This window comes from Alexandromys fortis, unplaced genomic scaffold (genome assembly GCF_014885135.2).
Source record: "Alexandromys fortis isolate MF-2015 unplaced genomic scaffold, M_Fortis_MF-2015_v1.1 scaffold_1, whole genome shotgun sequence".
Lineage (NCBI taxonomy): Eukaryota > Metazoa > Chordata > Mammalia > Rodentia > Cricetidae > Alexandromys > Alexandromys fortis.
Window position 1 is genome coordinate 22,997,929 of NW_026067927.1, and position 24,827 is coordinate 23,022,755.

The window sequence follows — 24,827 nt, forward strand, 5'->3', positions numbered from 1 at the left end:
GAGCTATTCTGTGCACGTGCATGTATGCTCAGTAATAACAGCTGCAGATGGCCTTTCCTTTCAGACCTGGGGGATGCACAGCTTCTAGGGGCCTGAAAATACTAACTGAATGATTCTCTTTTTTTTATTATTTTTATTTATTTATTATGTATACAATAGTCTGTGTGTATGCCTGCAGGCCAGAAGAGGGCACCAGACCCCATTACAAATGGTTGTGAGCCATCATGTGGTTGCTGGGAATTGAACTCAGGACCTTTGAAAGAGCAGGCAATGCTCTCAACCTCTGAGCCATCTCTCCAGCCCCCTTATTTGTCTGTCCCCTCCCACAACTAGCACGAATGAGCTCTGCCTCCTCCATCCTACTGTGCCCTCTAGAACGGCTTCACTGAATTAGAAAAGAATCAAGTCCATCTCACCTTGAGGCATTTTGGCGATCAGTTCCCAAGGAGACCACATAGCCTCCTCCCCCATACACAGTAAGTTTGCCCCACATCGGATAACCCTGGTGTTGGCTCTGGCTCTGGTATTGCCACACCTGAGGGAAGTCATTGCTGTTATTACGGGCAGAGGCATTCCAGCCTTCTCCATAGTCTGCCAGGTCTTCAACATCCAGGGAGTATGGGGCATGGCATCCATCAAAAGAAGCCTGTAGCTGCTGGGCAACAGGGCAAGAGCCTGCCCGGACCCTCACTTGGCGAATGCAGGCACTGCCAACCAACTTGGAGTTCCCATCAGTGACAAAGCCTAGAGATGAGAACCGGGAGGGCAAGTGTGGCATCGGAAAGCATCCTAGTGCATCCCATGCTCCCCGACCCAACAGGTGGATCCATTAGAGACATAGACAGAAGTCGCTCATGCCCAACCACAGGCTGATTTCTCTTAGCACCTGGGCCTGCCCCTTTAAGACCCTGGTCACTCTAGAGCCTGAAAGGATTAGGCCACACCTCCATGCAGCTCTCTCTGGGACAGAATTCAGTTGTTCTGTGCCTTGGCTTATGGTCCTAACTAGTACTTGGTTCCTCCACGCTCTTTGTCCGCCATGCTATTCTGAACGAAATCACGCTACACCAAACGTCCCACCCCCTTAAAGCTTATCAAAGTCCCATACGCCCTATGTTCTGGGGATTGCCCTGTAGACTTCTGGGAAGACTCATCAGAGGCACTGCTCTGGATTCTCCAGCCTCCACATCTTTCCAGAGTGACGCTTCCTTGTGTCGACTCCTTCATGGCGCCTCCTCTCCACGAGGATCAATGTGATCTTTGGAACTTTGTCATAACCTCAGCTCCCTGTCTCTCTCTTCCATACAGCTTCACGTCAGTCCTTCAACCAGATACCCCCAGAGCAGTCACCCTCAAAGTTTTACCATGGCATGGACTTTGCCGTGCCACGGTGTGCTGACTTGGGTAGCTCCTCGTCCTTTCTCCTGCCTGTACACTGTATTTCTCTGGGCAGTTTAGGCTTCCTACCTCGCAAGCCAGATGATTGGCAGTTCACACTGACCTTCTTTCTGATAGCTTGTCAAAGCTTATGGCCCTGTGGCTGTTGTGTTTTCTCACTCTCGGTGACTTACAGCTATTGCCACCCACTTCCAAGGCCAAGGGGGCCCGACACACTGTCTGGTGACACAGGGGCTACCTGGGTGATGACTGTAGAGGTTCTTCACAAGTGTGGTGTTGGCCCATTCGAAGAACTCTCGGAAGCTCAGCACGGCTGAGAAGCCTTGAGTGAAGGTGTGCTCCAGGTGGCTGTTGAAGTGGTAAGCACTGGGGTCCCTCTGCCCATAGGCCACGAGCAGCAGCATCCACAGGAAGCCCAGGTAAGCTGGAAAGGACGCACAACAGCCTGGTCAGGCAGGTCCTTGACCCCCAGCAAGTTGAAGGAGGAAAAGGAACATACATGGTTCAGTATAGAGGAGGCCTTGCAGCCCAGCCGCTGCCACTCTGGTAACAGGGACATCAGAGAGGAGGGAGGTGCACAGACTAGGAGGTAGGTCCAGCTACTTCCTCTCCACATGTCCTTCATGAATGGTTCAACCTCTCTGTGGATGACTCTTCGTCGTTCAGATAATGATTTTAAGGCCTGGGAGTGTGGTGGGAGGATCAGCTAATGTTTATAAAGCATTTAGATCAATACCCAGCCAGGGAGTCACGCTCCATGTTTCTTTGCAGTGTCCAGGCTGGCTCTGAACTTGCTACATAGATGAGACTGGATAGGAATTCCTGATCCTCCCCAGTGTTGCAATTATAGGTTTGAGCCACCCCGGTTGACTTTCTTTTTTAAAAGACTTCAGTTTAAACTGGGCGGTGGTGGCGCACGCCTTTAATCCCAGTACTCGGGAGGCAGAGGCAGACGGATCTCTGGGAGTTCGAGGCCAGCCTGGTCTACAAGAGCTAGTTCCGCGACAGGCACCAAAGCTACAGAGAAACCCTGTCTCGACCCCCCCCCCCAAAAAGAGATGGCTCAGTGGTTAAAAGCACTGGCTGTTCTTCCAGAGGTCGTGAGTTCAATTCCCAGCAACCACATGGTGGCTCACAACCATCTATAATGAGATCTGGTGCTCTCTTCTGGCGTGTGGAGGCAGAATGTTATATACATAATAAATAAATAAATTTTAAAAAAGTACAGAGAAATCCTGTCTCAAAAAATAAATAAAAATTACAATTTGAAAAAAAAAAAGACTTCAGTTTATTATTCTTGTGTGTGGGTGAGTGTGGCCAGGCATGTGCCACAGCCTGAGTGTAAGTTAGAGAATAGCGTGAGGGAGTTCATTCCCTCCTTCCTCCTTGGATTTTAGGGAGTGACTGTGGATAGTCAGGCTTGAGCAGCAAATTGCTGGGTCCGCTCTCAGGCCTGGGATTGTCTGCAAAGCCTGTGCTTGCTAGGCAAGTACTTGCCCCCTGGGCTAAACCCCTGAACTGCCAAGCTTCTTTTTCATTTTCTCCGTGTGTGTACCATGTTTGCACATATGTATGGGTGCACCAGAGGGTGGTGTTGAGTGCCCTGTTCTATCATACTCCCCTGTCCTGTTGCGTTGCTGACAATAGAGTGTTGGCGCAGACAGATATGGTCTCTGTGCTCACGGCATTTGCCTGCTTACTGGAGACAGGTGGGAAGCGCTGGGAGGCTGGAAGGGGCCATTTGTGTAAAAAGATATGGGTCAGAAAGTCACAGACAACAACCCAACCCGGGTGGAGACTGTTCCTACTGAAGCAGAACCAACAGGCATGGGCCTGGGGTCTGCACCCTGAGGCATCACCACCCATGCAGGCACAGTCCCATGGTGGGCCTAGATGCAAACCAATGATGAGAATGCATAGGATAATTGTGTGTGTGTGAAGGGGGGGGTCCCATTCTCCCCTAGGTTTCAGGCAGAACCAAACCACTGACTCTTGGCTTCTTTCCCTCTCCAGTGCACTTTCCTCCCCACCTGCCTTCCCAGGATCACCTTCCTAGTCAAATATATCCACCCAGATCTGTTGGGAGCTCTTGGGAGCTCCTGGACCCTGGATTCCCTGTGGGCAGCTTGTTTTTCCTAAGCTTGCAGCTGCTCTGAGCCTGATGAGTCTGCAGCTGAAATATCCCGAGAGTTGGGCGTGGCTAAACTGGGCGTTCTCGGCATTTTGTATAAAGGATGACCCGTATCCCTGTCTCTGTCTGTCTGTGTCTATGTGTCTTTAAGTCTCCAGCTTAGGTCCCAGCTCACATACCGTCTTGTAGTGATATGGGAGTTACAGGCGTAGAAAAGGACTGTTTGGGTTTTTACACAGATCTGCTTTTGGGAGGAATCAGGCAAACACCAGGGTTTGAAAGTCCCTGACCTGAGCAATGGGGAATGGGGCTCTCTCTAAAGTCACACTACTGGATACATGGATCTAATCTATATGGGAAGTAGAAAAGGACAAGATCTCCAAGCTTTTGGGAGGGAGCTCAGACTTCATCCCAAGAGCTTGAGGGATTTCAGGCAAAAGGGAGAAGAGGAACTGAGGCCTAGGGGCAGCAAGGGGCTCATCAAAGGACACGTGGCATATCTGCTCCAGGGTGTGCCTAGAACCCAGGTGTGGGAAACTGCCCACCCAGGATTTCTCTGATGAGCGCAAATGCTTTCTGCTCCTTGAGGCGAGTGGCTTTCATCTTCTGGACGGCAGTGGTGCGGGGAGGCTCGTAAGCATCCTTGCTGCTGCGGCGTCGTGTTCGGAACAAGGCATAGGGGCCTGTGGACACAGGACACAGAAGAGTCCCCCACGAGACAGCGAGACCAGGTATTGCCGTTCTGACAGGTGTACTATGACCCATCTACCTTTTGTGTTCATGTTCTCCTGTGTGCCCTCCCCATTCCCCTCCCCAGCCCTTCCCACCCTCTCCACGAGCCATTTCCTTCAGTACAACTCCCTGAGCTCCTGCCATGCCATTAGTGATGGCTGCAGAGCGGGCAGTCTGTCCTACCTCAGGGCCTTGGCAAGCCTCTATGGCTCAAGGCTTTCCTTCCTGTACCCTCAGGGGACAGCTAAGGAAGCCTGCAGGGTCTTACTTCTCTCCAGCCCTGGCCCAGCAGGCTTCCTTAGATGTCTGCTTATGCATTCATGTGCTTCCCCATCGCCTCCCCACAGGGTCTATGCCTCAGGGGTTGTGACCCATTCCATTCGGCCAGTACCACCTTGCCCAGGGATGTGCTTGGAGTCGGGGACAGACTTAAAATAAACAAAGGGACCCTCCTGGGGATAAAATAATATTTTAAATCTCAATTATAACAATGTTGGTTCCACGACCCTCTAAATTTACTAGACTCACTGAATTCCATCCAACAGGGAGGGAATTTTATGTCAATTATGTTCTGAAGCCATTGCTGCCTGAAACACAGCCAGCTCTCCTTGAAGAATCACCAGATGAATGATTGTCTATCTGGTGGGTCTGGTATCTCTTCAGAGAGAATTTGCCCTTTTGTTGAGAAAGGTGACCTTTTTTGTTGAGAAATGGGCTTTCTGAGGAAGTGCAAAGTCAGATTTTCTCCTAGAATGGAAGATTCCAAGCCTGGGACGGGGTGAACCTCTGCACATTGACAAGCACACTGGCTCCTGATTTATCATCCCTGAGGCTGAGGTCAGTTATTGATTCTGTTCTGTTTGCTCATCTGTCTGAGAAGAGCTCTTCTCTAGGGCCTTTGAGAGCTTCCCTGGGAAGAGGGGAATAACCAGGGGCCTCTTAGACCAGGGTCAGCATAGCTATTTCCATAAATCTTTATTTACCAAAAAACAACAGGGACAGTCTGGCCCCTTGGTTATAGACTGCAGATTTTTTGTCCCATAAGTCTAATTGACAGCCACTTTCTGCAGCCTACCTGTAAGCGAATTGTATGCTTTATTTTCATTTGAAATCTCAGGGAGCTAGGCGGTGGTGGCATATGTCTTTAATCCCAGCACTCAGGAGGCAGAGGCAAGCAGATCTCTGTGAGTTTGAGGCCAATCTGGGCTACAAGAGCTAGTTCCAGGACAGGCTCCAAAGCCACAGAGTCTCGAAAAAACAAAAAACAACAACAAAAAAAAAAAAAGAAAAAGAAAAAAAAACCTCAGGGAGCCACATCTCAGTAAAGAAGAATCTCGTTTCAAGGTGGTGGTGGTGCACGCCTTTAATCCCAGCACTTGGTAGGTAGAGGCAGGGGGTTGTGAGTTCAAGACCAGCCTAGTTTACAAAAAAAAATCTGGTTTGGAGCTAAGAAGGTAGCCCCTTTATTAGAGAGCTGCCTAGCTTGTGCTTGCCCTGGCTTCTGTCCCAGCACCACATAAACTAGCTTGGTGGCATACGCCTGGAGGTGGCAGTGGGGTAGGGTGATCTGAGGTGCAAAGTCATTCTCAGTAACATATCAAGTTCAAGACCAGTCAGGCTTTGTGAGGTTCTATCTCTAAAAAGAATAATACAGCCTGCCCGATCCCCAGGGGCACACCCTTGGCCAAAGGGTTATGCTGAGTTCTCAGAAAGAAAGGATGGAAGGGAAGGAATAAGATTGTTCAGGGGACTGGGAAGGGAGTCTCTTGCTTGGCTAGTTTGGGATGACTGATAAGTCCTGCCTGGATGCTGGTGGGGGGATAAGTTCTGGGGAGAGCCCATGTCCCAGGACACCCCATAGACATTCTCTACAGGCCTACTCAGCCTTGTCGGACCAGTGGGTGGGTGGTCAGGCCCCTGTCTCCACACACCAGGGACCTATTACCTGGGCCAGATAGATGTCTTGGCAATGAGGGCAAAATCTCTTCATCATCCTCTCTCTTCAAGACCAGCGCAAAGAAAGCAGCAAAACCCAGGACCTGGAAATCACCCCCCCCCCCAGTGTGAGTCCAAGCCTGCAGAGAGTTCCCAAGGCTTGAGAAATAGGGACTGGGTGATGATATGCAGTCAGGTGGGAACCAGCCATTCCCACAGGGGGAAGTCATAATGAAGGAGGGCTGCTATCCATTGGGAAGGCTGGCCTGTCTCTATACTTACCGGAACTTCCCACTCGTCACCCTACTACCCAGAGCATCTCTCGTGTCCAACTCTGAAGAATCACTGCCTCCACCTCATCCCATCCCTGTATCCCTGCATCAGCTGAGACAGCCTGCAGCTTCTGTTTCTGCTATGCCCCAGCAAAAGAGATCCTGTGGTTTGGATAGAAACGCCCAGGACACACCCTGTTCTGCGTAGTCTTCTAGCCTTGGCTGGTGGAATTGTCATAGACGCCTTTGAGTCTTATCTGAAAGACCATTCAGGACTGGGGTATAGCTCAGTTGGCAGAGTGCTTGCCTAGCACACACAGAGCCCTGCTGTGGCCTCCAGCATCCGACATCAACAGAGCAGGAGGGCACACATCTGGAATGCCAGCAACAGGGAGGTGGAGGAAGGGAAATCAGAAGTTCAAGGCCAACCTCAGTTAAACAGTTTGTGACCACCTTGGGCTATGTGAAATAAATTCATAAATATAATTCAATTCAGGGTAGAATGAGAGGGGAGAGGGATTTGAGATGTCCTACAGGAGTAAAGATTCCAGGAGATGGTTATGATAGTAGTGCATATCTGTAGTTTCAGCCCTTGAATAGCTGAGGCAGGAGGATTGCCATCAAGTCAAAGTGAGTCTAGACTACATACCGAATGGAAGGCGAGCCAGGGCTACAGGGAAGACCCTGTCTCAAAACCAAGTAGCCAAACATTATAGAGTCCCTTAATGGTCACTTTCCTCTTACAGTCCCCTGGTTCCCTGATGACTGCCAACCGCTGGACTCTTTCCAGAGGCAGATCTGTTCCCGTTCCTCACAAGTTCCAAGTCAGGCTTTAGCATCCAAGTCGAATACGCTCCCACCTAACTTTGTATCTCAGGAATAGGAGCAAGTTTCTGAAGGGAGCAGTCCTTTATGCTGCTGTCCTCTCTGGAAATTAGAAGATTCTGAGGATTGAGATATAGACACACATATGGGCTAGAGACGCTTGTGATCTTTTTGGTGGAAGTACGACGGCAGGACGGCAGGGGGTGCGGGGGGGGGGGGAACCCAGGACCTCACGCATGCTCGGCAAGCTCTCTACTTCTGAGCTACACCCCAGCTTTATGATTTCTCACCCATAGATTTTCCCACAGTCCTCGGGGTGATGGTGATTAGGAAGTACTTAGCTCCTCAGCACAAGTTCTTTGGGCTATTCGACTATCTCCACTATCCTTGCATCTATCTCATGTACTTGTTAAATAGAAATAATAGCTATGCTTGAGAAGGAACCGATCCCAAGAGGGTAGAGGTAGAAAGGACATGGGCCGCCACTTTGAAGGGGGGGGGGTGTGTTCTGACCTTCAGGGGCTGGGTGATGAACACACTCTCCACAAGGGACACAGCCGTGGAGATGAGCCACCGGAGGGAGCTGGCCTTTCCATAGTGCAGTCCGTACAGCATAGTGAAGAAGGCCGCCACCCCACTGGTGGCTGCCACCAGGAGCCAGCCCACTAGGACACACCACCAGGGCAGGCCGCGAGGGGACTTGCTGACCCGAGGAGCGCTGCAAAGGAGGACAGACAGACACAGTCGGGGTGGTACCCAAAGACCCACATTCAAATCCCATTCTGTCCTCGTTCTCCACATGACCTTAACTTCTGACCAGCTGCTTCTCCTCTGTACTTTGTACCTGCCTGAAAGAGTTGTTCAGTCCTTTGTCCAGTGCTGTCTGGGGACAGTCCCTGAAAGAGCTGTTCTCTAGGCTGTCATTTGTCCAGTGCTGGCTAGGGGGCAGTCCCTTACAGCAAGCCTAGAAGGCTGGTTCTACTTCATTGGAAAATCTTTTGTTATGAAAAGAGTTTCATCATACAAAAGTCATCGAGCCAGCAACCCCCAGGCACTCATCAGTTGGTTTCAAAAACTGCCTCTATCTTGTCTGGTATATTCCATCTGTTCCACACCCTCCTTTTTCCCTTTGGAGGGGGAGGATATTAAAAATACATTCCAAACGTAATCCATAACCATCTAGATTACCTCAGAATGCATCTCAAGAAGGGTATTTTCCAAATAAATTATCATACTACTGTTCCACCTTACGATTTTTGTTGTTGACCACCAAAACCTGTGCTTAGTGAGCTTTGGAAAGACAGCCCTCGGGCATCCAGTGTCCTAGGTAAGTTTATTACTGCTGAGCTATATCCCCCCACCCCCCCCACACACACACTAAACTGCCCAGGATCGGGCTGGAGGGATGGCTCAGTGGTTAAAGCACTTCTCCAGCAGCAGACTGGACTTTTCAGATCTCAACCGGGTGCCTCACAAACACCTGTAACTCCAGCTCTACAGGGTCCAGCACTCTCCTCTAGCCTCTGGGTCCTCCTAAAAACACACACATATATAACTAAAATAAATAAACCTGAAAGAATATAGAAGAGAATTAAAAAGGAACGCAGAGCCAGGCATGGGAGACTCAGCACTCCGGAGGCAGAGGCAGGTGGAGTATCTCTGTAAGTTTGAGGCCAGCCTGGTCTTCATAGTGAGTTCTAGAACACCCAGGGCCAGAAAGAGAGAGAGAGAGAGAGAGAATTTGGGAGCTAGAGAGAGATGGCTCAGAGGTTAAGAACACTGGCTGTTCTTCCAGAGGACCTGGGTTCTGTATAGCACCTAAATGATGGCTCTATAACATCCAATATAACTACACTATATAACAACAATATAACTATAGCACCCAATGCCCTCTTCTGGCCTCTGCAGGCACTTAAACTGGGGTCACAGACACTAAGTGCAAGCAAAACAAACAACAACAAAACAAAAAACCCACTGGCTAGTTTTATATCAACCTGACACAAGCTAGAGTCATCAGAGGAGGGAGCCTCAGTTGAGAAAATGCCTCCATAAGACTGGACCGTAGTGGCTGGGCAGTGGTGGCGCACACCTTTAATCCCAGCACTGGGGAGGCAGAGGCAGGCGGATCTCAGTGAGTTCGAGGCCAGCCTGGTCTAGCAAGTGAGTTCCAGGACAGCCAGGGCTGTTACACAGAGAAACCCTGCCTCGAAAAACAAACAAACAAACCCAAAAAAGACTAGACTGTAGCAAGCCCGTAGGACATTTTCTTAATTAGTGATTGAAGGGGGCGGGCCCAGCCTTTTGCGGGCAGTGCCATCCCTGGGCTGGTGGTCCTGGGTTCTATTAGAAAGCAGGTTGAACAAGCCATAGGGAGCAAGACAGTAGGCAACACTTCCAAGGTCTCTGTACCAGCTCCTGCCTTCAGGTTCCTGTTCTGTCCTGACATCCCCCAGTGATGAACAGCAAGGTGGGAGTGTAAACAAAATAAACCCTTTCCTCCCCAGCTTGTCTTTGGTCAAGGTGATCATCACAGAAGTAGTGACCTTGACTAATACACTCAGGTGCCGGCCTTGAACTTACTATGTCCCTCAAGTTGGCTTTGAATCCTCCTGCTTCATCCTCCCTAGTATTTGGGAATATAGAATTGTTTATCAGGCCTGGCACACCAACTTCCTTCATTAAATAACCTGTCTTCAAGTTGACTGATTATTGTTTGTTTTCTGAGACCGGGTTTCTTTGTGTAGCCCTGGCTGTCCTGGAACTAGCTCTGTAGACCAGGCTGGTCTTAACCTCACGAAGATCTGCTGCCTCTGCTTACCAAGTGCTGGCATTAAAAGTGTGCACCACCACTGCCCAACTTTACTAATTATCAAAAAAAAATTGCAGAGAGAGTTCCTGGTATGCATAAGGATGAGGTTCAACCTCTAGAACTGTAACAAACAAGAATCAAATGAAAAAGAAAATGTCCTTTAAGTTTGAGTTAGGAGCTACGCATTTCAATCCGACCATGAAACAAAGGCTCTCAGAGACAGAGGCATGGCTCCAACATGGCAGATGTGTGGACAAGGGACACGAATATGGTCATGAACTGCAAAGTTCTGTGCAAAGACTGAGGATCTTTCTGACCCCTGGACCCCTGCTGGCTTTGAGAGCACTCTAGGGAGTCCTGGGTCCATCCCTTCTGCCTGCCTGGCCTTGGTGGACATCTTCCCAAGGCTGGACAAGGTGTCCCAGCCCGTAGCCACAGACAGGAGAGGGCAGGTGTCCATTTGGCACCCGGGGAAGTAGATTACCTGGCACATGCTATCACTGGGGTGCCAGGCTGTCCCCAGAGGTGGCCCTTCAGGACACGCAGCTGCTTGAGGGCCTGGGCATGACTCTGTTGATGCAGGAAGCCTTGGGGCCCCACCAGCCACAGCTCCCTCTCCACATGCTCCAGTTGAAGGTAGAGACACCGTCTGTAGATGCTGTCCCTCCAAAGCCCACTCACAGCCGGCTTGGGCTTGGGGTGCCATGAGTTCTCTGGGAGACAAAGGGGAAAGTGACCAGAGAGTGTTGAGTGACAATGGGCCAGCTACAATAAAAACAATAACAGCAGTTTTGAGCTGACCTGCCGCAAGCCAGGTATAGGATAACGGAGGCATAGAGGCTGGGCTCAAACAGCCAGCTAGGGCATTTTATGGCTTTTTATGAGGGATAGTTTGAAGGAGTCCTTACTTACAAAGAGAACAGCATGCTTTCCCACGTGCCCTGCTTCAGCAATGACTATAAGTGACTATTACATTTATTTACCTATTATCTCTCTCTTCTCTCTGTCTCTCTCTGTCTCTCTGGACAACTTTCAGGAGTAGGTTCCCCCCTTGTGGTAATTTGAATGTAATTGGCCTCCGGAATCTCACAGGGAGTGGCACTGTTAGAAGGTGTGGCTTTATTGGAGTGAGTACGGTCTTGGGGGTCCCATCCCCCGCCATGATGGACTGAACTTCTGGAACTGGAAGGGAGCTCCCTCAATTGAATGTTTTCCTTATAAGCGTTGCCGTGGTCAGTGTCTCTTCACAGCATAGAGATTCTAGTTAATGAGCCACTCCTCCACCATGTGGGTCCTGGGGATTGAACTCGGGCTGTCGGGTCTGGTAGCAAGTCTCTTTACCCGCTGAGCCACCTTACTCCCCAGCTGGAGTCTTTTCCTTCTATGTGTTTAGACTTGAATTTAAGTCCAGTTTTGCCCAGTGCCAAAGTTTTCTGTTCTCATGTCTTAAAAAATTACTTATTCGTTCATTTATTTATTGATTTAGTTTTGATTTCTCAAGACAGGGTTTCTCTGTGTAACAGTTCTGGCTGTCCTGGAACTCACTCCGTAGACAGCAATTCTGAGCTGTAAGCCAAATGAATCCTTTCCTCCCCAGCTTGCTTTTTGGTCATGGTGTTTCGTCACAGCAATAGAAACCCTAACTACAACGCTCTCTATCTACCTGCTGTGTGTGCTCGTGCATCCACAGGTAGATGTGGAAACCAGAGGACAGCTTGTGGGAGCTGATTCTCTCCTTCACTGTGTGGGTGAGACTGACCTCAGGTCATCAGGAGTGGGGGGCAAGCGTCTTTACCCACCGGCTGTGTTACTGTTTTTCTAAAGTTGGTTTGTCAAAATTTCAGATTCTCAATTATTTCTCTCAGTGCTGGGGACAGAACCCAGGGATCAGTCCTGCTCTCCCATCAAGCCCTGTCTCCATGCCCAGCTCCTCTAAAACTGATTTTTATTGCTGTTATTTTGCTTTTGAGACGGTGCTTCACGGATTTTAGGCTGGCCTCAAGCTAGCTGTTGGTGTTGCCAAGAAAGACTTGACCTCCTTTCCGATCCTCCTGTCTCCACCCCTGAGAGCCAAATGCTGGGATTTCACGCCACACCAGCCTAGAAGAAAATATTTATCTCTTTTTGTTGTTTGTTTTAAATCGCAGAAGAGACATAATAAGAAACCAAACAAGGGTCAGGGAGGTGGCTCAGGTGACACAGATGCTTGCTGCTGCGCTTGACGACCTGAGTTTGCTCCCTGTGACCCACATCGTAGAGAGAAACCAATCACACAAATTGTCCTCTGATATCAAAACGTGACCTTACATGTAGGATAAGAAATGAAATAATTTTCTGAAGGAGCGTGAAGCTGGGTGCGCTGGTACGTGCTGCCCAGTGTTTGGGAGATGGAGGCCAGGTCCTGATTTCCCGCCCGGACCACCTGGTTCCAGAGGACTACTTCCTGGGAAGAACTTACCTTTCAGATGGACAGGCCCATGGGTGGAGGTGCGAGGGTCCTCCCTCTCTAGCGTTTCCTCCCAGAACCCCTGTCCTGTTGCGCTTTCTGGACAGACAAGGTCTTCCATTAAGGCCAGGAGGTAGTTAATGTCCATCAGGTTCTTAGAGTCCCAGCCCGAGGCCGGGGGCAGCACCTCCAGAGCTTTAAACAGTGAGCAGAGGAGAGTCTGCACACCCTGCAAGAAAGGCCAGTGAGGCGAGGGACCATGAGCTGCAGACCAGGGTTTGGGGCATAGGAGCCTAGGGCATGTGCACTGAGCTGCGTAACCCATGTTTGAGCTATAGCTCTGAGGAAGGATCAGCAACCATGAAAATTTCTCCTCTAGGGCTTGACTAGACCCATTCCAGGCTGTATTACTCAAATGACTGCACACAGCAGTCTATAAAAGATCATCAAGTGCACGAGTGTAGGGGAAGTGTGTGTGTGTATGTGTGTGTGTTTGTTTTTTGTTTTTCAAGACATGGTTTCTCTGTGTAACAGCCCTAGCTGTCCTGGAACTCAATATATAGACCAGGCTGGCCTCAAACTCACTGAGATCCACATATCTCTGCCTCTCGTGTGCTTGGATCAAAAGTGTGCACCACCACTGCCCGGCTAATGTGTCTCTTTTATGAACTTCTAGCCTTGGGGGGGGGGGGTGTTCTGCAATACAGCGCTATCCTCAGAACTACACTGCCATCTTCAGTTCTTCTGGTCCTGCTCACGAAAGAGCATAGCAGCGGGCCTGGTGACCATTTACCTTCCCTGGTTGAAGGAGGGGCAAGGAGGGACACGGGGCTCACCATTCCCAGCCAACCTCATGCAATTCTGGCATAACTGCATATGGTCCTGGGGGGAGGGGCTAGAAGAGATTGGCAAGGTAGGAGGGGAGGGGGCTCCATCTATACAGCCATGAAGAAGCCATTGTTAACTGCTGTGTGCTGCCCTTCCGAAGCGGCTGCTTTAAGGCCATCCATGTCCCTGTCTGTCACCCCTCACCATCGATCACACTGTAAGGAAGCCTAATGAACTTACTGGCTTCCCCAGGTGAATTTTGCTGGCCTCACACTTTGTCACTGGAGCCAAGGAGGAGGGTGGATAACAGATGCTCAAAAAGTGTGTATTGCATGAACACATATGTGTTGGGACCATTTGGAGTCCTGACCTCCAGCTTCTCTTCCCTGCTGTGATGTGTACTTGGCCTTCTGATTTGAGTTACTGAAAGCTGTGTCAAAGTTGTTTACCAGCTCTGCTTCATGAGCACGTGTTGCCTTGGCCTTGAGGATCAGGGGATGAGGTTTTCACCTGTTGGCCCACCTGACTGTGTTGGGTATATAAACCTCCATGGTGCTATTGAATAGGGGGCTTCTTGCCAGTGACTAGAGGGCCATGTCTCTGTCTCTCTGAGTGTCTTTGTGTGTTTCAATCTCCAGCCCCTTGCCTGAAGCTCGCAAACTGTATGGTAGCACATAGAGCGCAGACAGGCGTTGTGCGCTACACATATGACATATGGGATATGCATGATGACAGTCTGCATGTTCTCAGCTGGTGGATCCTGGCATCTGAGATTGTCAGGCAATCCAGGCTGCCAGGCCCCATGCACCAGCCTGCACTCCTCTACTGCCAGCTTAGAGAGTCCCTCCATTCATAGACAAACTGAGGCTGAGGTCATGCCTTGGTCACTGTTTCAGGTGTCAGAAGTCCCTCCTCCGTGGGCTGCGGTGAGGGAGTCAGGTTGGAGGGTCCCTGCTCCGGCTTCTCATCCTTTTCCAGCGGGAGCCGAGGTCGGGTGTTCCGAAAGATCTGGACGATCAGGAGGTTGATGGGAAACACAAGGATGGAACTCTCCAGCCCAATCATCACCTCTTGCCAAGTGAACTCAATTTTGCCTGGGGAAAAAAGAGGGGAGGGGCCAAATGGAGGCAAGATGCCCAAAGTCCAGTCCCCTCCCCCCTCTCAGCAGAAGGGAGCTACACAGTGAAGGACCTGCCAAGCACAACTCGTAGGAGGTCACCTGTAAGCCTTTGGATGCTTACCCAGCCCCCAAGAGGCCCTTAGCTTACTAGGGTTGTGAGTCAAGCCAGACAGACCACCCTGACAAGGCAGTTTACCAAGAGTCTGGGCCACGTGACTCAGCTTACTCTTTGCAGGGGCCAGAGGCTAAGGTCAGCTGTACCATGGCCAACCACATCCATTTGGTCCCGGTGAAGACTAAATCAAAGGGGCCGAGAAGACAGCTCAGTCTGTAAAGTGCTTAGCATGCCAGCCTGGGGACCAGAAAGCCACAATTCCAAGCACTACTGCAAAAAGTCAGGTGTGGTAGCACCTGCCTGTAACCCCAGTGCTGAGAAGTGGGGCAACCAGACCCCAGAGACATTGTAGCCAGCCAATGGAGCCCAACTGGCAAGCTTAAGGCCCCTGTTTGCAAAAATCAAGTGAATAACTCCTGAGGAACAATACCCAGAGCTAAACTCCACCTGAATGTGCACATCTGTGCATGCACATATACACACAAGACACAAAGACAAGGCAGGCATGGTGGTTCACACCTGTAATGGTAGTGAGTGAGTTTGAGGCCAGTTTGGCCCACAGTGTAAGTAAGACCTTGTCTCAGAATATCGAACCGATCAAACAAAAACTGAAAACCTCCTCTGGATTGCAATGGTCTTGCTGGGGCAGTGAGACTGGTACCCACCAGCCCCAGCCATCAGAAGGAAGACTGAGATTTACCCAAGTCCATCTTCTGCTCAGCGGGGTTCTTCGGGACACCCCAGAACATGATGCTGGTCAGCATGGTGCAGAGGAGCAGCGAGAAGCAGCAGGACACCCTCTGCACACGTGTGAAGCTGCTCCGAGGAGAGTTACAAAAGACCGAGTACCAGATATGTCCGTCCTGGAAGCCCGTGGAGGTTTTTGTGAAAAACAGGTGGCTGTGGGCAGGCAGAAGAGAGAGAGATAGGCACTTAGAGAGACAGGTAGGCAGAGGGACTGGTCTCTTAAGAGCAACCTGTGATTTGCCTGGGAGATTCAGCATGTTTGGGGCCAGCAAGTTGGTTCAGTGGGCAAAACCCCTTACGACAACGCAACTACCAACCACATCTTTAAAAAGCTGGATTAGATGGTTTGTTGCTGATGAGGGGCTCAGCCCCTAGCAGGTCAGAGAAACTGGAGAGGAGATGTAGAGTAGGTGGACTACTGGACAAATGGACAGATGCACAGACACACATGAGAACTTCATCTGAGGGCCCAAGGTTCTTCATTTTAGTTTTCTCTCTGTTGCTTCTTACTCTGTTCTTTTTCTGCTCTGTTTTTCTATCCTGATGTTTTCTTCTTTCTTTCTTTCTTTCTTTCTTTCTTTCTTTCTTTCTTTCTTTCTTTCTTTCTTTCTTTCTTTCTCTCTTTCTCTCTTTCTCTCTTTCTCTCTCTCCTCCTCCCTAGGTGTTCACCTTCCATATCTCTCCTGGTCTTATCCTTTTTATTCCTTCCCTGGGGTTCTATCTTCTGATGTTTTCCCTCCTACATCGCTCCATCTCCTTGCTCTTATTGTTTTCTTATCCCTTTTGTACTTCTTGATACAAAGATTTCTACACAAGAAAAGATTACCTCACAACCGCAAGTTACATATTTTCCAAAGAGACAAAGTAAAATCTTTACATAAGAAGGAATCACAGTCAGATCCCAAGTTACATGTTTTCCTTAGAGCTCACAAGTAGTTAAACATTTTTCCTCTGTATTCTCCCATCATACATCATCTTCACCGCAGAGCAAGGATTCTTTTATAATCGATAAGCAAAGTTTTAAACAAGCTAAGTGTATTTCAACCAGTTCCTTTTGTACTGGCAGGCAGCTGTTTGCAATTTTTTGATTTCTACTCTAGAGAAGCATTCAACAGTGGTCAGTCCGCCGTCTATTTCATTAGCACGCCTGGGCTGTGAGGCCATTGTCCTACGATAAAAAAAAGACAGAAGGGAAGTACCTAAACTGCTTCCTGTCCTGCTCTGTGGCCACAGGAAACACCTTGTCGAGGACACAGTCGCCAACATCGATGGACAGCCACGAATTGCAGAGGAAGTGCCATTTGCGGTCGGCCACAGGGTCATAGACCAGCACCCGGCTCACATACCTGGAGAAAGGAGATGCAGCTCTGAGGACCTGCCGTGGGGCTGGGACTCCCTGGGACACCACAGGGATAAGGCCTTCAGAAAATGAGCCCCAAGAACAGGAGTACCTGTAAAAGGCACACGCATGCTCTTCCCTTGGTGTCTGAGTGACATCTGGCCTCCTGTGGGGGAGGTCAGCCGGCAGAGAGCCACCTCAGCTTTGAAGGCAAATGCTTGTTTGCAGAGAAGGGGCAGGGTGGGGGAAACACATTTGAAACCTCTGAACTCCTTACTCAGGACACCCAGCCATCAGCAAGAGAAGCCAGGCGGGAGAGTGTGCTCTAGCAACCTGCTTCGAAGCCTCAGAGGAGGAGATGTCCTGGACACAAGGACTGGGCCTCACCCTCCTCTCTTCTGGTCTGGTTTATATGGACCACGAGCCTCTCTGAGCCTGCTTGCCCCACTTGTGCCATGGAGAGCCATTCTGTGTATTCGCAGCAGCTCACGAAAGCCGAGAAATGGGTACCTCGCCCTAGCCTGGTCATTTGCCCTCTCCCAACTCACCATGATGGCTGGTCCCCAGAGTTGTCATGCCACAGCCGGAGGCTCTGCAGCTCTCCCAGAGGGAACAGAGTAGAAAGCAGGAAGACATCCACCCCTCCTCGCTCAAAAACTGCAGCATCAGGGTTTGACAGGTGGTGGGGCTCACTCTCTCTATCTGAGCCGTACAGCGTGAGAGTCACCTAGAACCCAGAGACCAGAAGCTGGGGCTGTAGCTCAGTCAGTGCAGTGTCTGCTCAGAATTCGGCAGTTCTGTGCTTGAGCCCAGCACTGCACAAAACTAGGCATGCAGACACACTCACGCACACTCACACTCATATACACACACACACACACACAATGCACAATGTGATTTTTAAAACTAAAGGATATTCTCTCCTCTGATCTATAAATGAAACAAGTAGAGTACACAGTAATTCAAATCTCTGGAGCCAGACACTCCACAGGACAGCTAGCACCGCCCTGGGAGAGACACACCCACCAACCAACCTTCGAAGATGTGGCTGCCCCTCGTCGGTGTCCCGTGTAGACCGTCACCAGGTAGTGATACTGGGCAAAGGGCTCATTGTCCTCCAGCACTATGACTTTTGCCTGGACAGAAGGACAGTGTTAGGGGGATCCTACTCAGTGGGCTCACCCACCACCCAGCAGCTAAGAATGAGTTGGGCAACGATGCCAATTAACATGCAAAACCAAACTGGCATTCATTATTATCTGACCCAGTGAGAACTGTCCTTTGTGGGAAGAAGGGCTTCAAGAAAAATAGTAGCAAAAGCCAGGAAGGACAAAGTGCTTTCATTATTAAGTGCGACCCTGTGGAGTTAAGTTGGAAGTGAGCCTGGCATTAAAGAGAATGTTCAGTGTCCGGTGTGGTGAGCCCACTGTTTATACAGTTGTTTCCCGGGGGACTCAGAAGGAATGAAATGTTGAGATGTTTTAGCGAAAGCATCAAGTGGCTGGAGCTAGGGGTGTCCAGGGGGTTGGGGTGACCTCTGGGATGCGCTGCTCAGCTCTCTTTCCCGTAAAAGGCTCACGCTGGCCGTTGAGGCTCTGCTGCCGAGGATGCGGTCCTCTCTGTCCAGGGCACACTCTTGTGGTCGCTGACAGGCAATGACCCATCTATGAGGTATCTAGCTGTGTGTAAGACCTGAGCAGCCCAGCCCAGCTCAGTGCTGATCTCCAAGGCCTGGCAGGGCTCTAACTGCTGCATAACCATCCTGCCAGCTCCTCCGGCTCACCCTAAAAGTTCCTCGTAGAAAACACCCCCGCACCCTGGACTTAACTCCATTTTATAGCATGCTTACTGGGAGCCAATCTGAGGCATTTAAGATATATATAATTTTTTTTCTTGATACAGGGTCTCACTAGGTAACCTTGGCTGACTTGGAGTTCTCTATGTAGACCAGGCTGGCCTTGAATTCATAGAGAGCCACATGCCTCAGTCTCCTGAGTGCTGAGATAATATGTGTGTGTCTTTAAATCCAGCTTTTGTATTTTAAAATTAATTATGAGTCTATGTTGGTGGGGGGAGGGAGGGGTTGTGCATATGGCCACTGTGTTCAAGGAGGCCAGAATAATGCATCAGATCCTCTGGAATTGGGGTTACAAGTGGTTGGGAGCTGCTTGATGTGGGTTTGGGGGATGGATCTTGAGCTGGTTCCTCTACAAAAGCAGTATGTGCTTTTTTTTAGTTGTTTTATGTGTATGTGTGGTTTGTCTGTTTGCATGTTTATATGTGCATGCATGTGTGCCTGGTTCCCTCCAAGGGCATTGAATTTCCCAGAACAGGAGTTATTTGAGTTAGAGATGGCCGCCAATCACCATGTGGGTACTCGGAACTGAACTCACGCCCTCCGGGATAGCCACAAGCGCTCTTCACCACTGAACCATCACTCAAGCCCCATTTTTGTGGTTTTGTTTTTGTTGCTATTTTCATGACAGGGTCTCATTATGTATCCCTGGCTGGCCTAAACTTACTGTTTAGACCAGACTGGCCCTGAACTCAGAGATTCTCCTGCCTCTGTCTCCAAGTGCTGAGAGTAAAGGCTGGATCCACTATACTAGGCCCAGCAGTGTGTGCTCTTAACTACTGAGCTATCTCGCCAGCCCCAACCCTATATTTAAGTATCAATGTTTGGTCTCGTGGAGGAATCAGAGACAGCAGTATGAACGCTGAGTGTCCTTGCATTCTGGATTGGCATCCCTAGTGGTGCCGCCAGGGAGGAGAGAGCGAGAGATGGACAGCTCCAGACTCTGCCACACTGCGCCCTTGCATTCCCTCAGACGCCCACAAACACATCCTGAAGGCCAGCCCCGTGTTCCATATGACTTTATTAATTATTATTGCAAATGATTCCTTGTATAGTTTTTTGTTTGGTTCATGTATAAGCCATGAGCCCTGTCTAGGATGAAATCTAGATCCTCTCTAACAGCCTCGGGCCAACTGACCTCTTGATCCCTGGTTGCCTCCTCTTTAAGATGGTGGGTGGAATGAAATCCAGGGTGCACTCAGTGAACTTGAGGTGTCTGAACCAAAGAAAGGACCGGGACCGAGCGAGGAGATTCATCCTGCAATCCCAGCACCCAGAAGGCTGAGGCAGGGGATTGTCATGAGTTTGAGGATACCCTCAGACACATAGCGAGTTTAAGGCTAGCCTGGGCTACATGAGACACAGTTTAAAAAGTAAACATACACACCCCACAAACAAACAAATGGGAGGTTGTCCTCATAGTCTGTGCCCATCATCCATGTCCTTAGAGGTGACTCCTGTGTATCCTACTAAGGCAGTTTTTGGATACCAGAAGCCCTGGCCAAGCCACGTAGTCTATGAGGACAATGTGATTTCTGGTGGGACTTCAGGACATACTGTGTATTTGAGGCTGTAAACTGCAGAACCAGGATTGGTCAAGTGGGCTGGCTACTCCTACCTCCGCGCCCAACTCCCAATCAAACCCATGACACCAAAGCTCGGTGAGCTTCTGGTTGGCAATGTTTGCTAGGTGTCATCTCAAGGACAATCAAGCACCATCTGCAGACATCAGCAGAACAGATCAAGTCAGGTCTCTCTGCCCTGTTTCTTGCAACTGAGTCCTCTTGGTGTAGCAGCCATGGGGAGGTGGGCCAGGTTATAAGGTGCCACACAAACATGAGGACTTGAGTTTGACTGACATGAAAAGCCAGGCATGGTGATACACAGGTCTAATCCCTGCACTGGAGAAGGGGTTCCCGGGACTCATTGATCAGTCACTCTGGCCTGCTTGGTGAACCCCAGGTCCCTGTGAGAGACCCTGTGTCAAAAACTAAGGAGGGCAGTTTCTGATAAATAACACATGATGTCATCTCTGGCCTTCAGGTGCATATACATGCATATGCATGTGCATCACACAGACAGCTACACACAGGCTCACAATACATACATATGCATGTACATCACACAGACTCACACATACATACATATGCATGTGCCTCACATAGATATCTATACACAGACTCACACATACATACATATGCATGTATATCACACAGACACCTACACAAAGACTCACAATACATACATATGCATGTGTATCACACAGACACCTACACACAGGCTCACACATACATACACCTACAAACAAAGATAATAAACCATCAGTATTACTTCAACTACTGTTCTGAGTTCTGAGTCTTTTTGACAAATTACGGACACAAGGGTAGCCTTGAGACCTCCCATCCCAATGAGAGGTACCTTCCTCTGTGGGCTGCTGTGAACATAAACACTGGCATTCAGTGAGTACTCAGCTGATGATCAATAGCACAGTCTTCCTGATAATTTGATGAAAAGGGATGTTTTGTAAGTGCTAGGCTAAGGGGCCAGCTTGCCTGAGATGACCCCAGGGGTTAAGGGCTGCAGTAACCCCTGGGCTCTGTCCTCTACAGTCCCGGTTACTTCCATTCCCAGGAACCCAGCACCTCACCTTGCTCTGATCCTGTATGTCCTTCCTCCTGGCCCAGATCACCACCAGCACGTAGACCATGCAGAGGCAGGCCACTGTGCTAACCACCACTGGGTTGTCCTCGAAAGTGGCAAAGAGCTCCGCAGTCTGGTGGACATCAACGGCATTGGGCATCACCAGGAACGTGCTTCCAAAGAAGGTGAGGTGGTTGCAAAGGCAGTGTGTCTGGGAGGTGGTGGTTCGTGGCCCTACCTGTAAACCCCAAAGAGACCATGTTTGGAAATGGAGAGAAATGATGAACACCTCAGTGCGGACACCACTCAGCCCAGCTTTCAGCCACAGATTCAGCCATCCTCTGGCTGACATTATATGTCTTTAGGACTGGGATGTGAAATTCTGGGTTTAATCAGCATCACATAAACTGGATATTACAGGTGCCACACACCTGTAATTCCATAATCAGAAGGTGCACTTAGGAGGATCAGGAGTTCAAGGTCATCCCCTGCTACGTGTTCAAGGCTAGCCTGGGCTACATGAGACATACACACAAATGAAAACAAAAATTTATTTTAATTTTCAGAGAAGATTATTTACCGTTCATTGTACTGGGGATTGGTTTTTGTTTTTCGTTGTGTGTTCTGCTTTGGATTTTTGAGACAGGGTGTCACTGCACAGCCTTGGCTGTCCTGGAACTAGCTATGTAGGCCAGTGATGATGTGCTCTGAGGCCCTCCACATAATGTGTGTGAGGTTTGGGGGCAGTCCATCAAGTTTCCTGACCCGCCGTCTCATTGCCTGTGAAATGGGAACATTGCAGCTCTCCTGAGGTATCTGAGATGCTGATGAGATAATGCAGGGAAAGGTGAACACGGGACACAGCTGAGGTCATTTTCTGGGAAGTGACATCCTGGCCTGCCGTGCCCCATGCACAGGGGGCAGCCATCTGAATCAGTCCTATACTTATTCCGTGATCAGTTGTTCCAGCACTCATGGCTCCTGGGACGGCCTCAGGAAAGAGGTTGGGGACCACACTGCCAAGCAGGGTGACATGGGGAGAATGTATCGGAGTTCACAGCAGGAAATCTGACCTAGTCAGGGCCATGAGGTTTCCTCAAGACAATGGGCTTAGTTGAAGGCAAGGAGGACATTCCGAGCACAGGAATGACATACGCAGATCACCTTGGAGAAGCGTGAGAGATTGTACCAGAGGCTCCAATGGGGACCCTACAAGAGTAGACACACCCTACCACGCCTCCCCAGCTTACTTGTCTTCCTTACCTGGCACCCAGAGGTGTCCCAGGTCTCCTGGCTTTCATCCCAGAACACACACTGTGACAGGAAGGTGCTAATGCCAACTGTGAGGTTCCTGCCAGAGGTAGACTCCAGATCATCCTTGGGGACCACTCTCAAATAGTAGATACCTTCCCCAAAGGGCAGGTCCTCTGGGCCCAGGATCCATGTGTGTAGCTCTCCTGCAAGAAACAAGGCTCTGGTCTCCTTGAAAGGAGAGGATACCAAGGTGACATGGCAGGGACGTAGACCTCAAGATCTCTCCATTATCCCAAGAGTACCCTTGCTCAGCGTGCAGGAGCACGGCAGGACCTGAAGGGATCGTAACTGTTTCTTACTGGCTGTGTGATATCAGACTGGTTATTGAACTTCTATGTTCTTTTTTATTTGTTTTGTAGTTTTGAGACAGGGCCTTTTGTAGCCCAGGCTAGCCTCAGATTTACTATGTAGCAAAGCCTGGCCCTACCGGCCCTACTGGTCCTGCTGCCTCAGTTTCCCAAGTGCTGGGATTGCTCTGCACCTGGCTTGACCCTCTCTGCTCATATCTGGAATGTGGAGATTTCTACAGCTGGCTCCAGAAAGCTCTTTGTGGGCTCACCTGCATCTCCGTGCCATGTACTAGATGTTTACCTAAAGGGGGTAAATAACACCAATAACATCAGCCCATGAAAGCTGCTGAAGAAGGCAGGCAATTTGTTCTTTCCTTTTAATTAAATAATTGTGTGTGTGTGTGTGTGTGTGTATACGTATACATGTGTGCATATGTGAGACCAGGGGCTGACACTGTAAGTCTTCCTCAAAGCTTCTAAACTATTTTATTTTTTAAAAAAAGATTTATTTTTATTATTTTCAATTATGTGCACTGGGGTACGGAGTGTGTGTATTTGAGTGTGGATGCCCACAGAGGCCAGAGGCATGGATCTTCCTGGAGCTGGAATTACAGGGGGATTGTGAGCCACTCAGCATGCTCACAATCTAAACCTTAGTAATTTTAGAACAAAATTATTTGCCTGAGAACTACTGGCCACAGCTTAAAACTCAAAGGACTTGGATGAGGACCTGCGCAAGCACAATGTGCGCTCTTCACTGCTGAGCCATCTCTCCACACTTGAGATCCAGATTCAGTGAGGCTGGCAGTCAGTGAACCCCAGGGGCCCTCTGGTCTCTGATCCTCCCCCTCCCAGGACTAGGATCACAGGCATAGATTACCACATCACGCTTTTTAATGTGGTTTCTCGGGATTGAACTCTGATCCTTATATTTTAATGACTGAGCCATCTCCTGGCCTTGCTCTTTGATTTTTTTTCTATGACACCTTAGTTTGAAACTGGCCCCACCCGGGAAGCCCCTTAAGAAACAGCCAAGGAAGCTGACTACCTGTGGCAGCCACAGGAGGCAGGTGTGTTTGGGCATCGTAGCTGGTCTCATTGGGGTGGTAGCCATAGCCCAGACTGAGTGTGAGTGGGACGTCGGGTCCCCAGTGCAGCTGGATCCCCAGAGCTGCCTCCCTGGCGGTCATAGTCACCCACAGAGTTTCTGGGGTAGCCAGGCTCAGCATCGTCGGCTCGCTGTGTTCTGAAATCCGTGGCAACAGGACCTGTTTTCAGAAACAAAGAATTACAGCCAGACAGAGGGGCAGAGCAAGCAATGAGCATCTAAAGCCCTGTGGTGTCTGTCATAGGGCTGATGTAGACAAGAAGATCTCTGCAGCAGGTTTGATGGGGGTGGGGTTGTCTTCCCACTCTTCCCAGTTCTATAGGTCACCTGCGGCCCTAGGTTTCTGGTCTGTTCCTCCCATCATCACCCCAACCTCTCTCTGTGTCATCAACAGCAGTCACTGCCCCCTTCTGCTTCCCTCTTCCGAGGCCCCTTGTGGCTCCACTGGGCCCCTGAGCAATCCAGACTCGAATGCCCATCTCCAGGTCCTTAACTGCATCGTATCTGCCTGATAGCGCATTCACAGCAGCCACAAATGAGGATGGAGGCTTCCCTGCATGACTTTTGATCAGTCATTGAGAGAAAACAGTAAATAACTAGGAATGTCCGTAAACTCTTCAAGGAATCTAAGTGTCCATTGCAGCCTGGGATGTTGGCGTTCTTGCTTAAGTTCAAAGAAAACCTAATGGCATTTTGAAGGCTGCACTGTGGTGTGGGAGAGCTCCTGCAACAGCATTGTGTGCCTTTAAAATGAACATTTCATTTGTGCAATGACTAGAATTCCACCTAACGGATTTAAATTCCCAGGAGAAGCTGTCATACACCGAAGATGTGTGAATGGCCACAAAGGCATGGTCTTAAGTAGAGTGCTATGTTTAGTTGGGTAAGGGGTACTTTGGGTGATTTCTCTAGCCATTGTTTGC

General features: G+C 49.7%; 1 protein-coding gene across 1 annotated transcript in view; it reads right to left on the bottom strand.

The window, feature by feature from the left end:
• The window catches only part of LOC126502655 (polycystin-1-like protein 2), a 73,069-nt gene that overhangs the window by 13,611 nt on the left and 34,631 nt on the right, over positions 1 to 24,827 (bottom strand). Inside the window, exons 22-36 of the mRNA XM_050143840.1 lie at positions 23,845 to 24,064; positions 22,456 to 22,649; positions 21,200 to 21,430; positions 17,732 to 17,833; positions 17,246 to 17,424; positions 16,558 to 16,704; positions 15,312 to 15,511; positions 14,265 to 14,470; positions 12,561 to 12,777; positions 10,587 to 10,815; positions 7,807 to 8,011; positions 6,207 to 6,300; positions 4,075 to 4,212; positions 1,637 to 1,822; positions 417 to 744 (exon numbers count right to left, since the gene is read on the bottom strand). Coding sequence (XP_049999797.1) covers positions 417 to 744; positions 1,637 to 1,822; positions 4,075 to 4,212; positions 6,207 to 6,300; positions 7,807 to 8,011; positions 10,587 to 10,815; positions 12,561 to 12,777; positions 14,265 to 14,470; positions 15,312 to 15,511; positions 16,558 to 16,704; positions 17,246 to 17,424; positions 17,732 to 17,833; positions 21,200 to 21,430; positions 22,456 to 22,649; positions 23,845 to 24,064 — 2,876 coding nt within the window. The remainder of the gene's footprint in view (positions 1 to 416; positions 745 to 1,636; positions 1,823 to 4,074; positions 4,213 to 6,206; positions 6,301 to 7,806; positions 8,012 to 10,586; positions 10,816 to 12,560; positions 12,778 to 14,264; positions 14,471 to 15,311; positions 15,512 to 16,557; positions 16,705 to 17,245; positions 17,425 to 17,731; positions 17,834 to 21,199; positions 21,431 to 22,455; positions 22,650 to 23,844; positions 24,065 to 24,827) is intronic.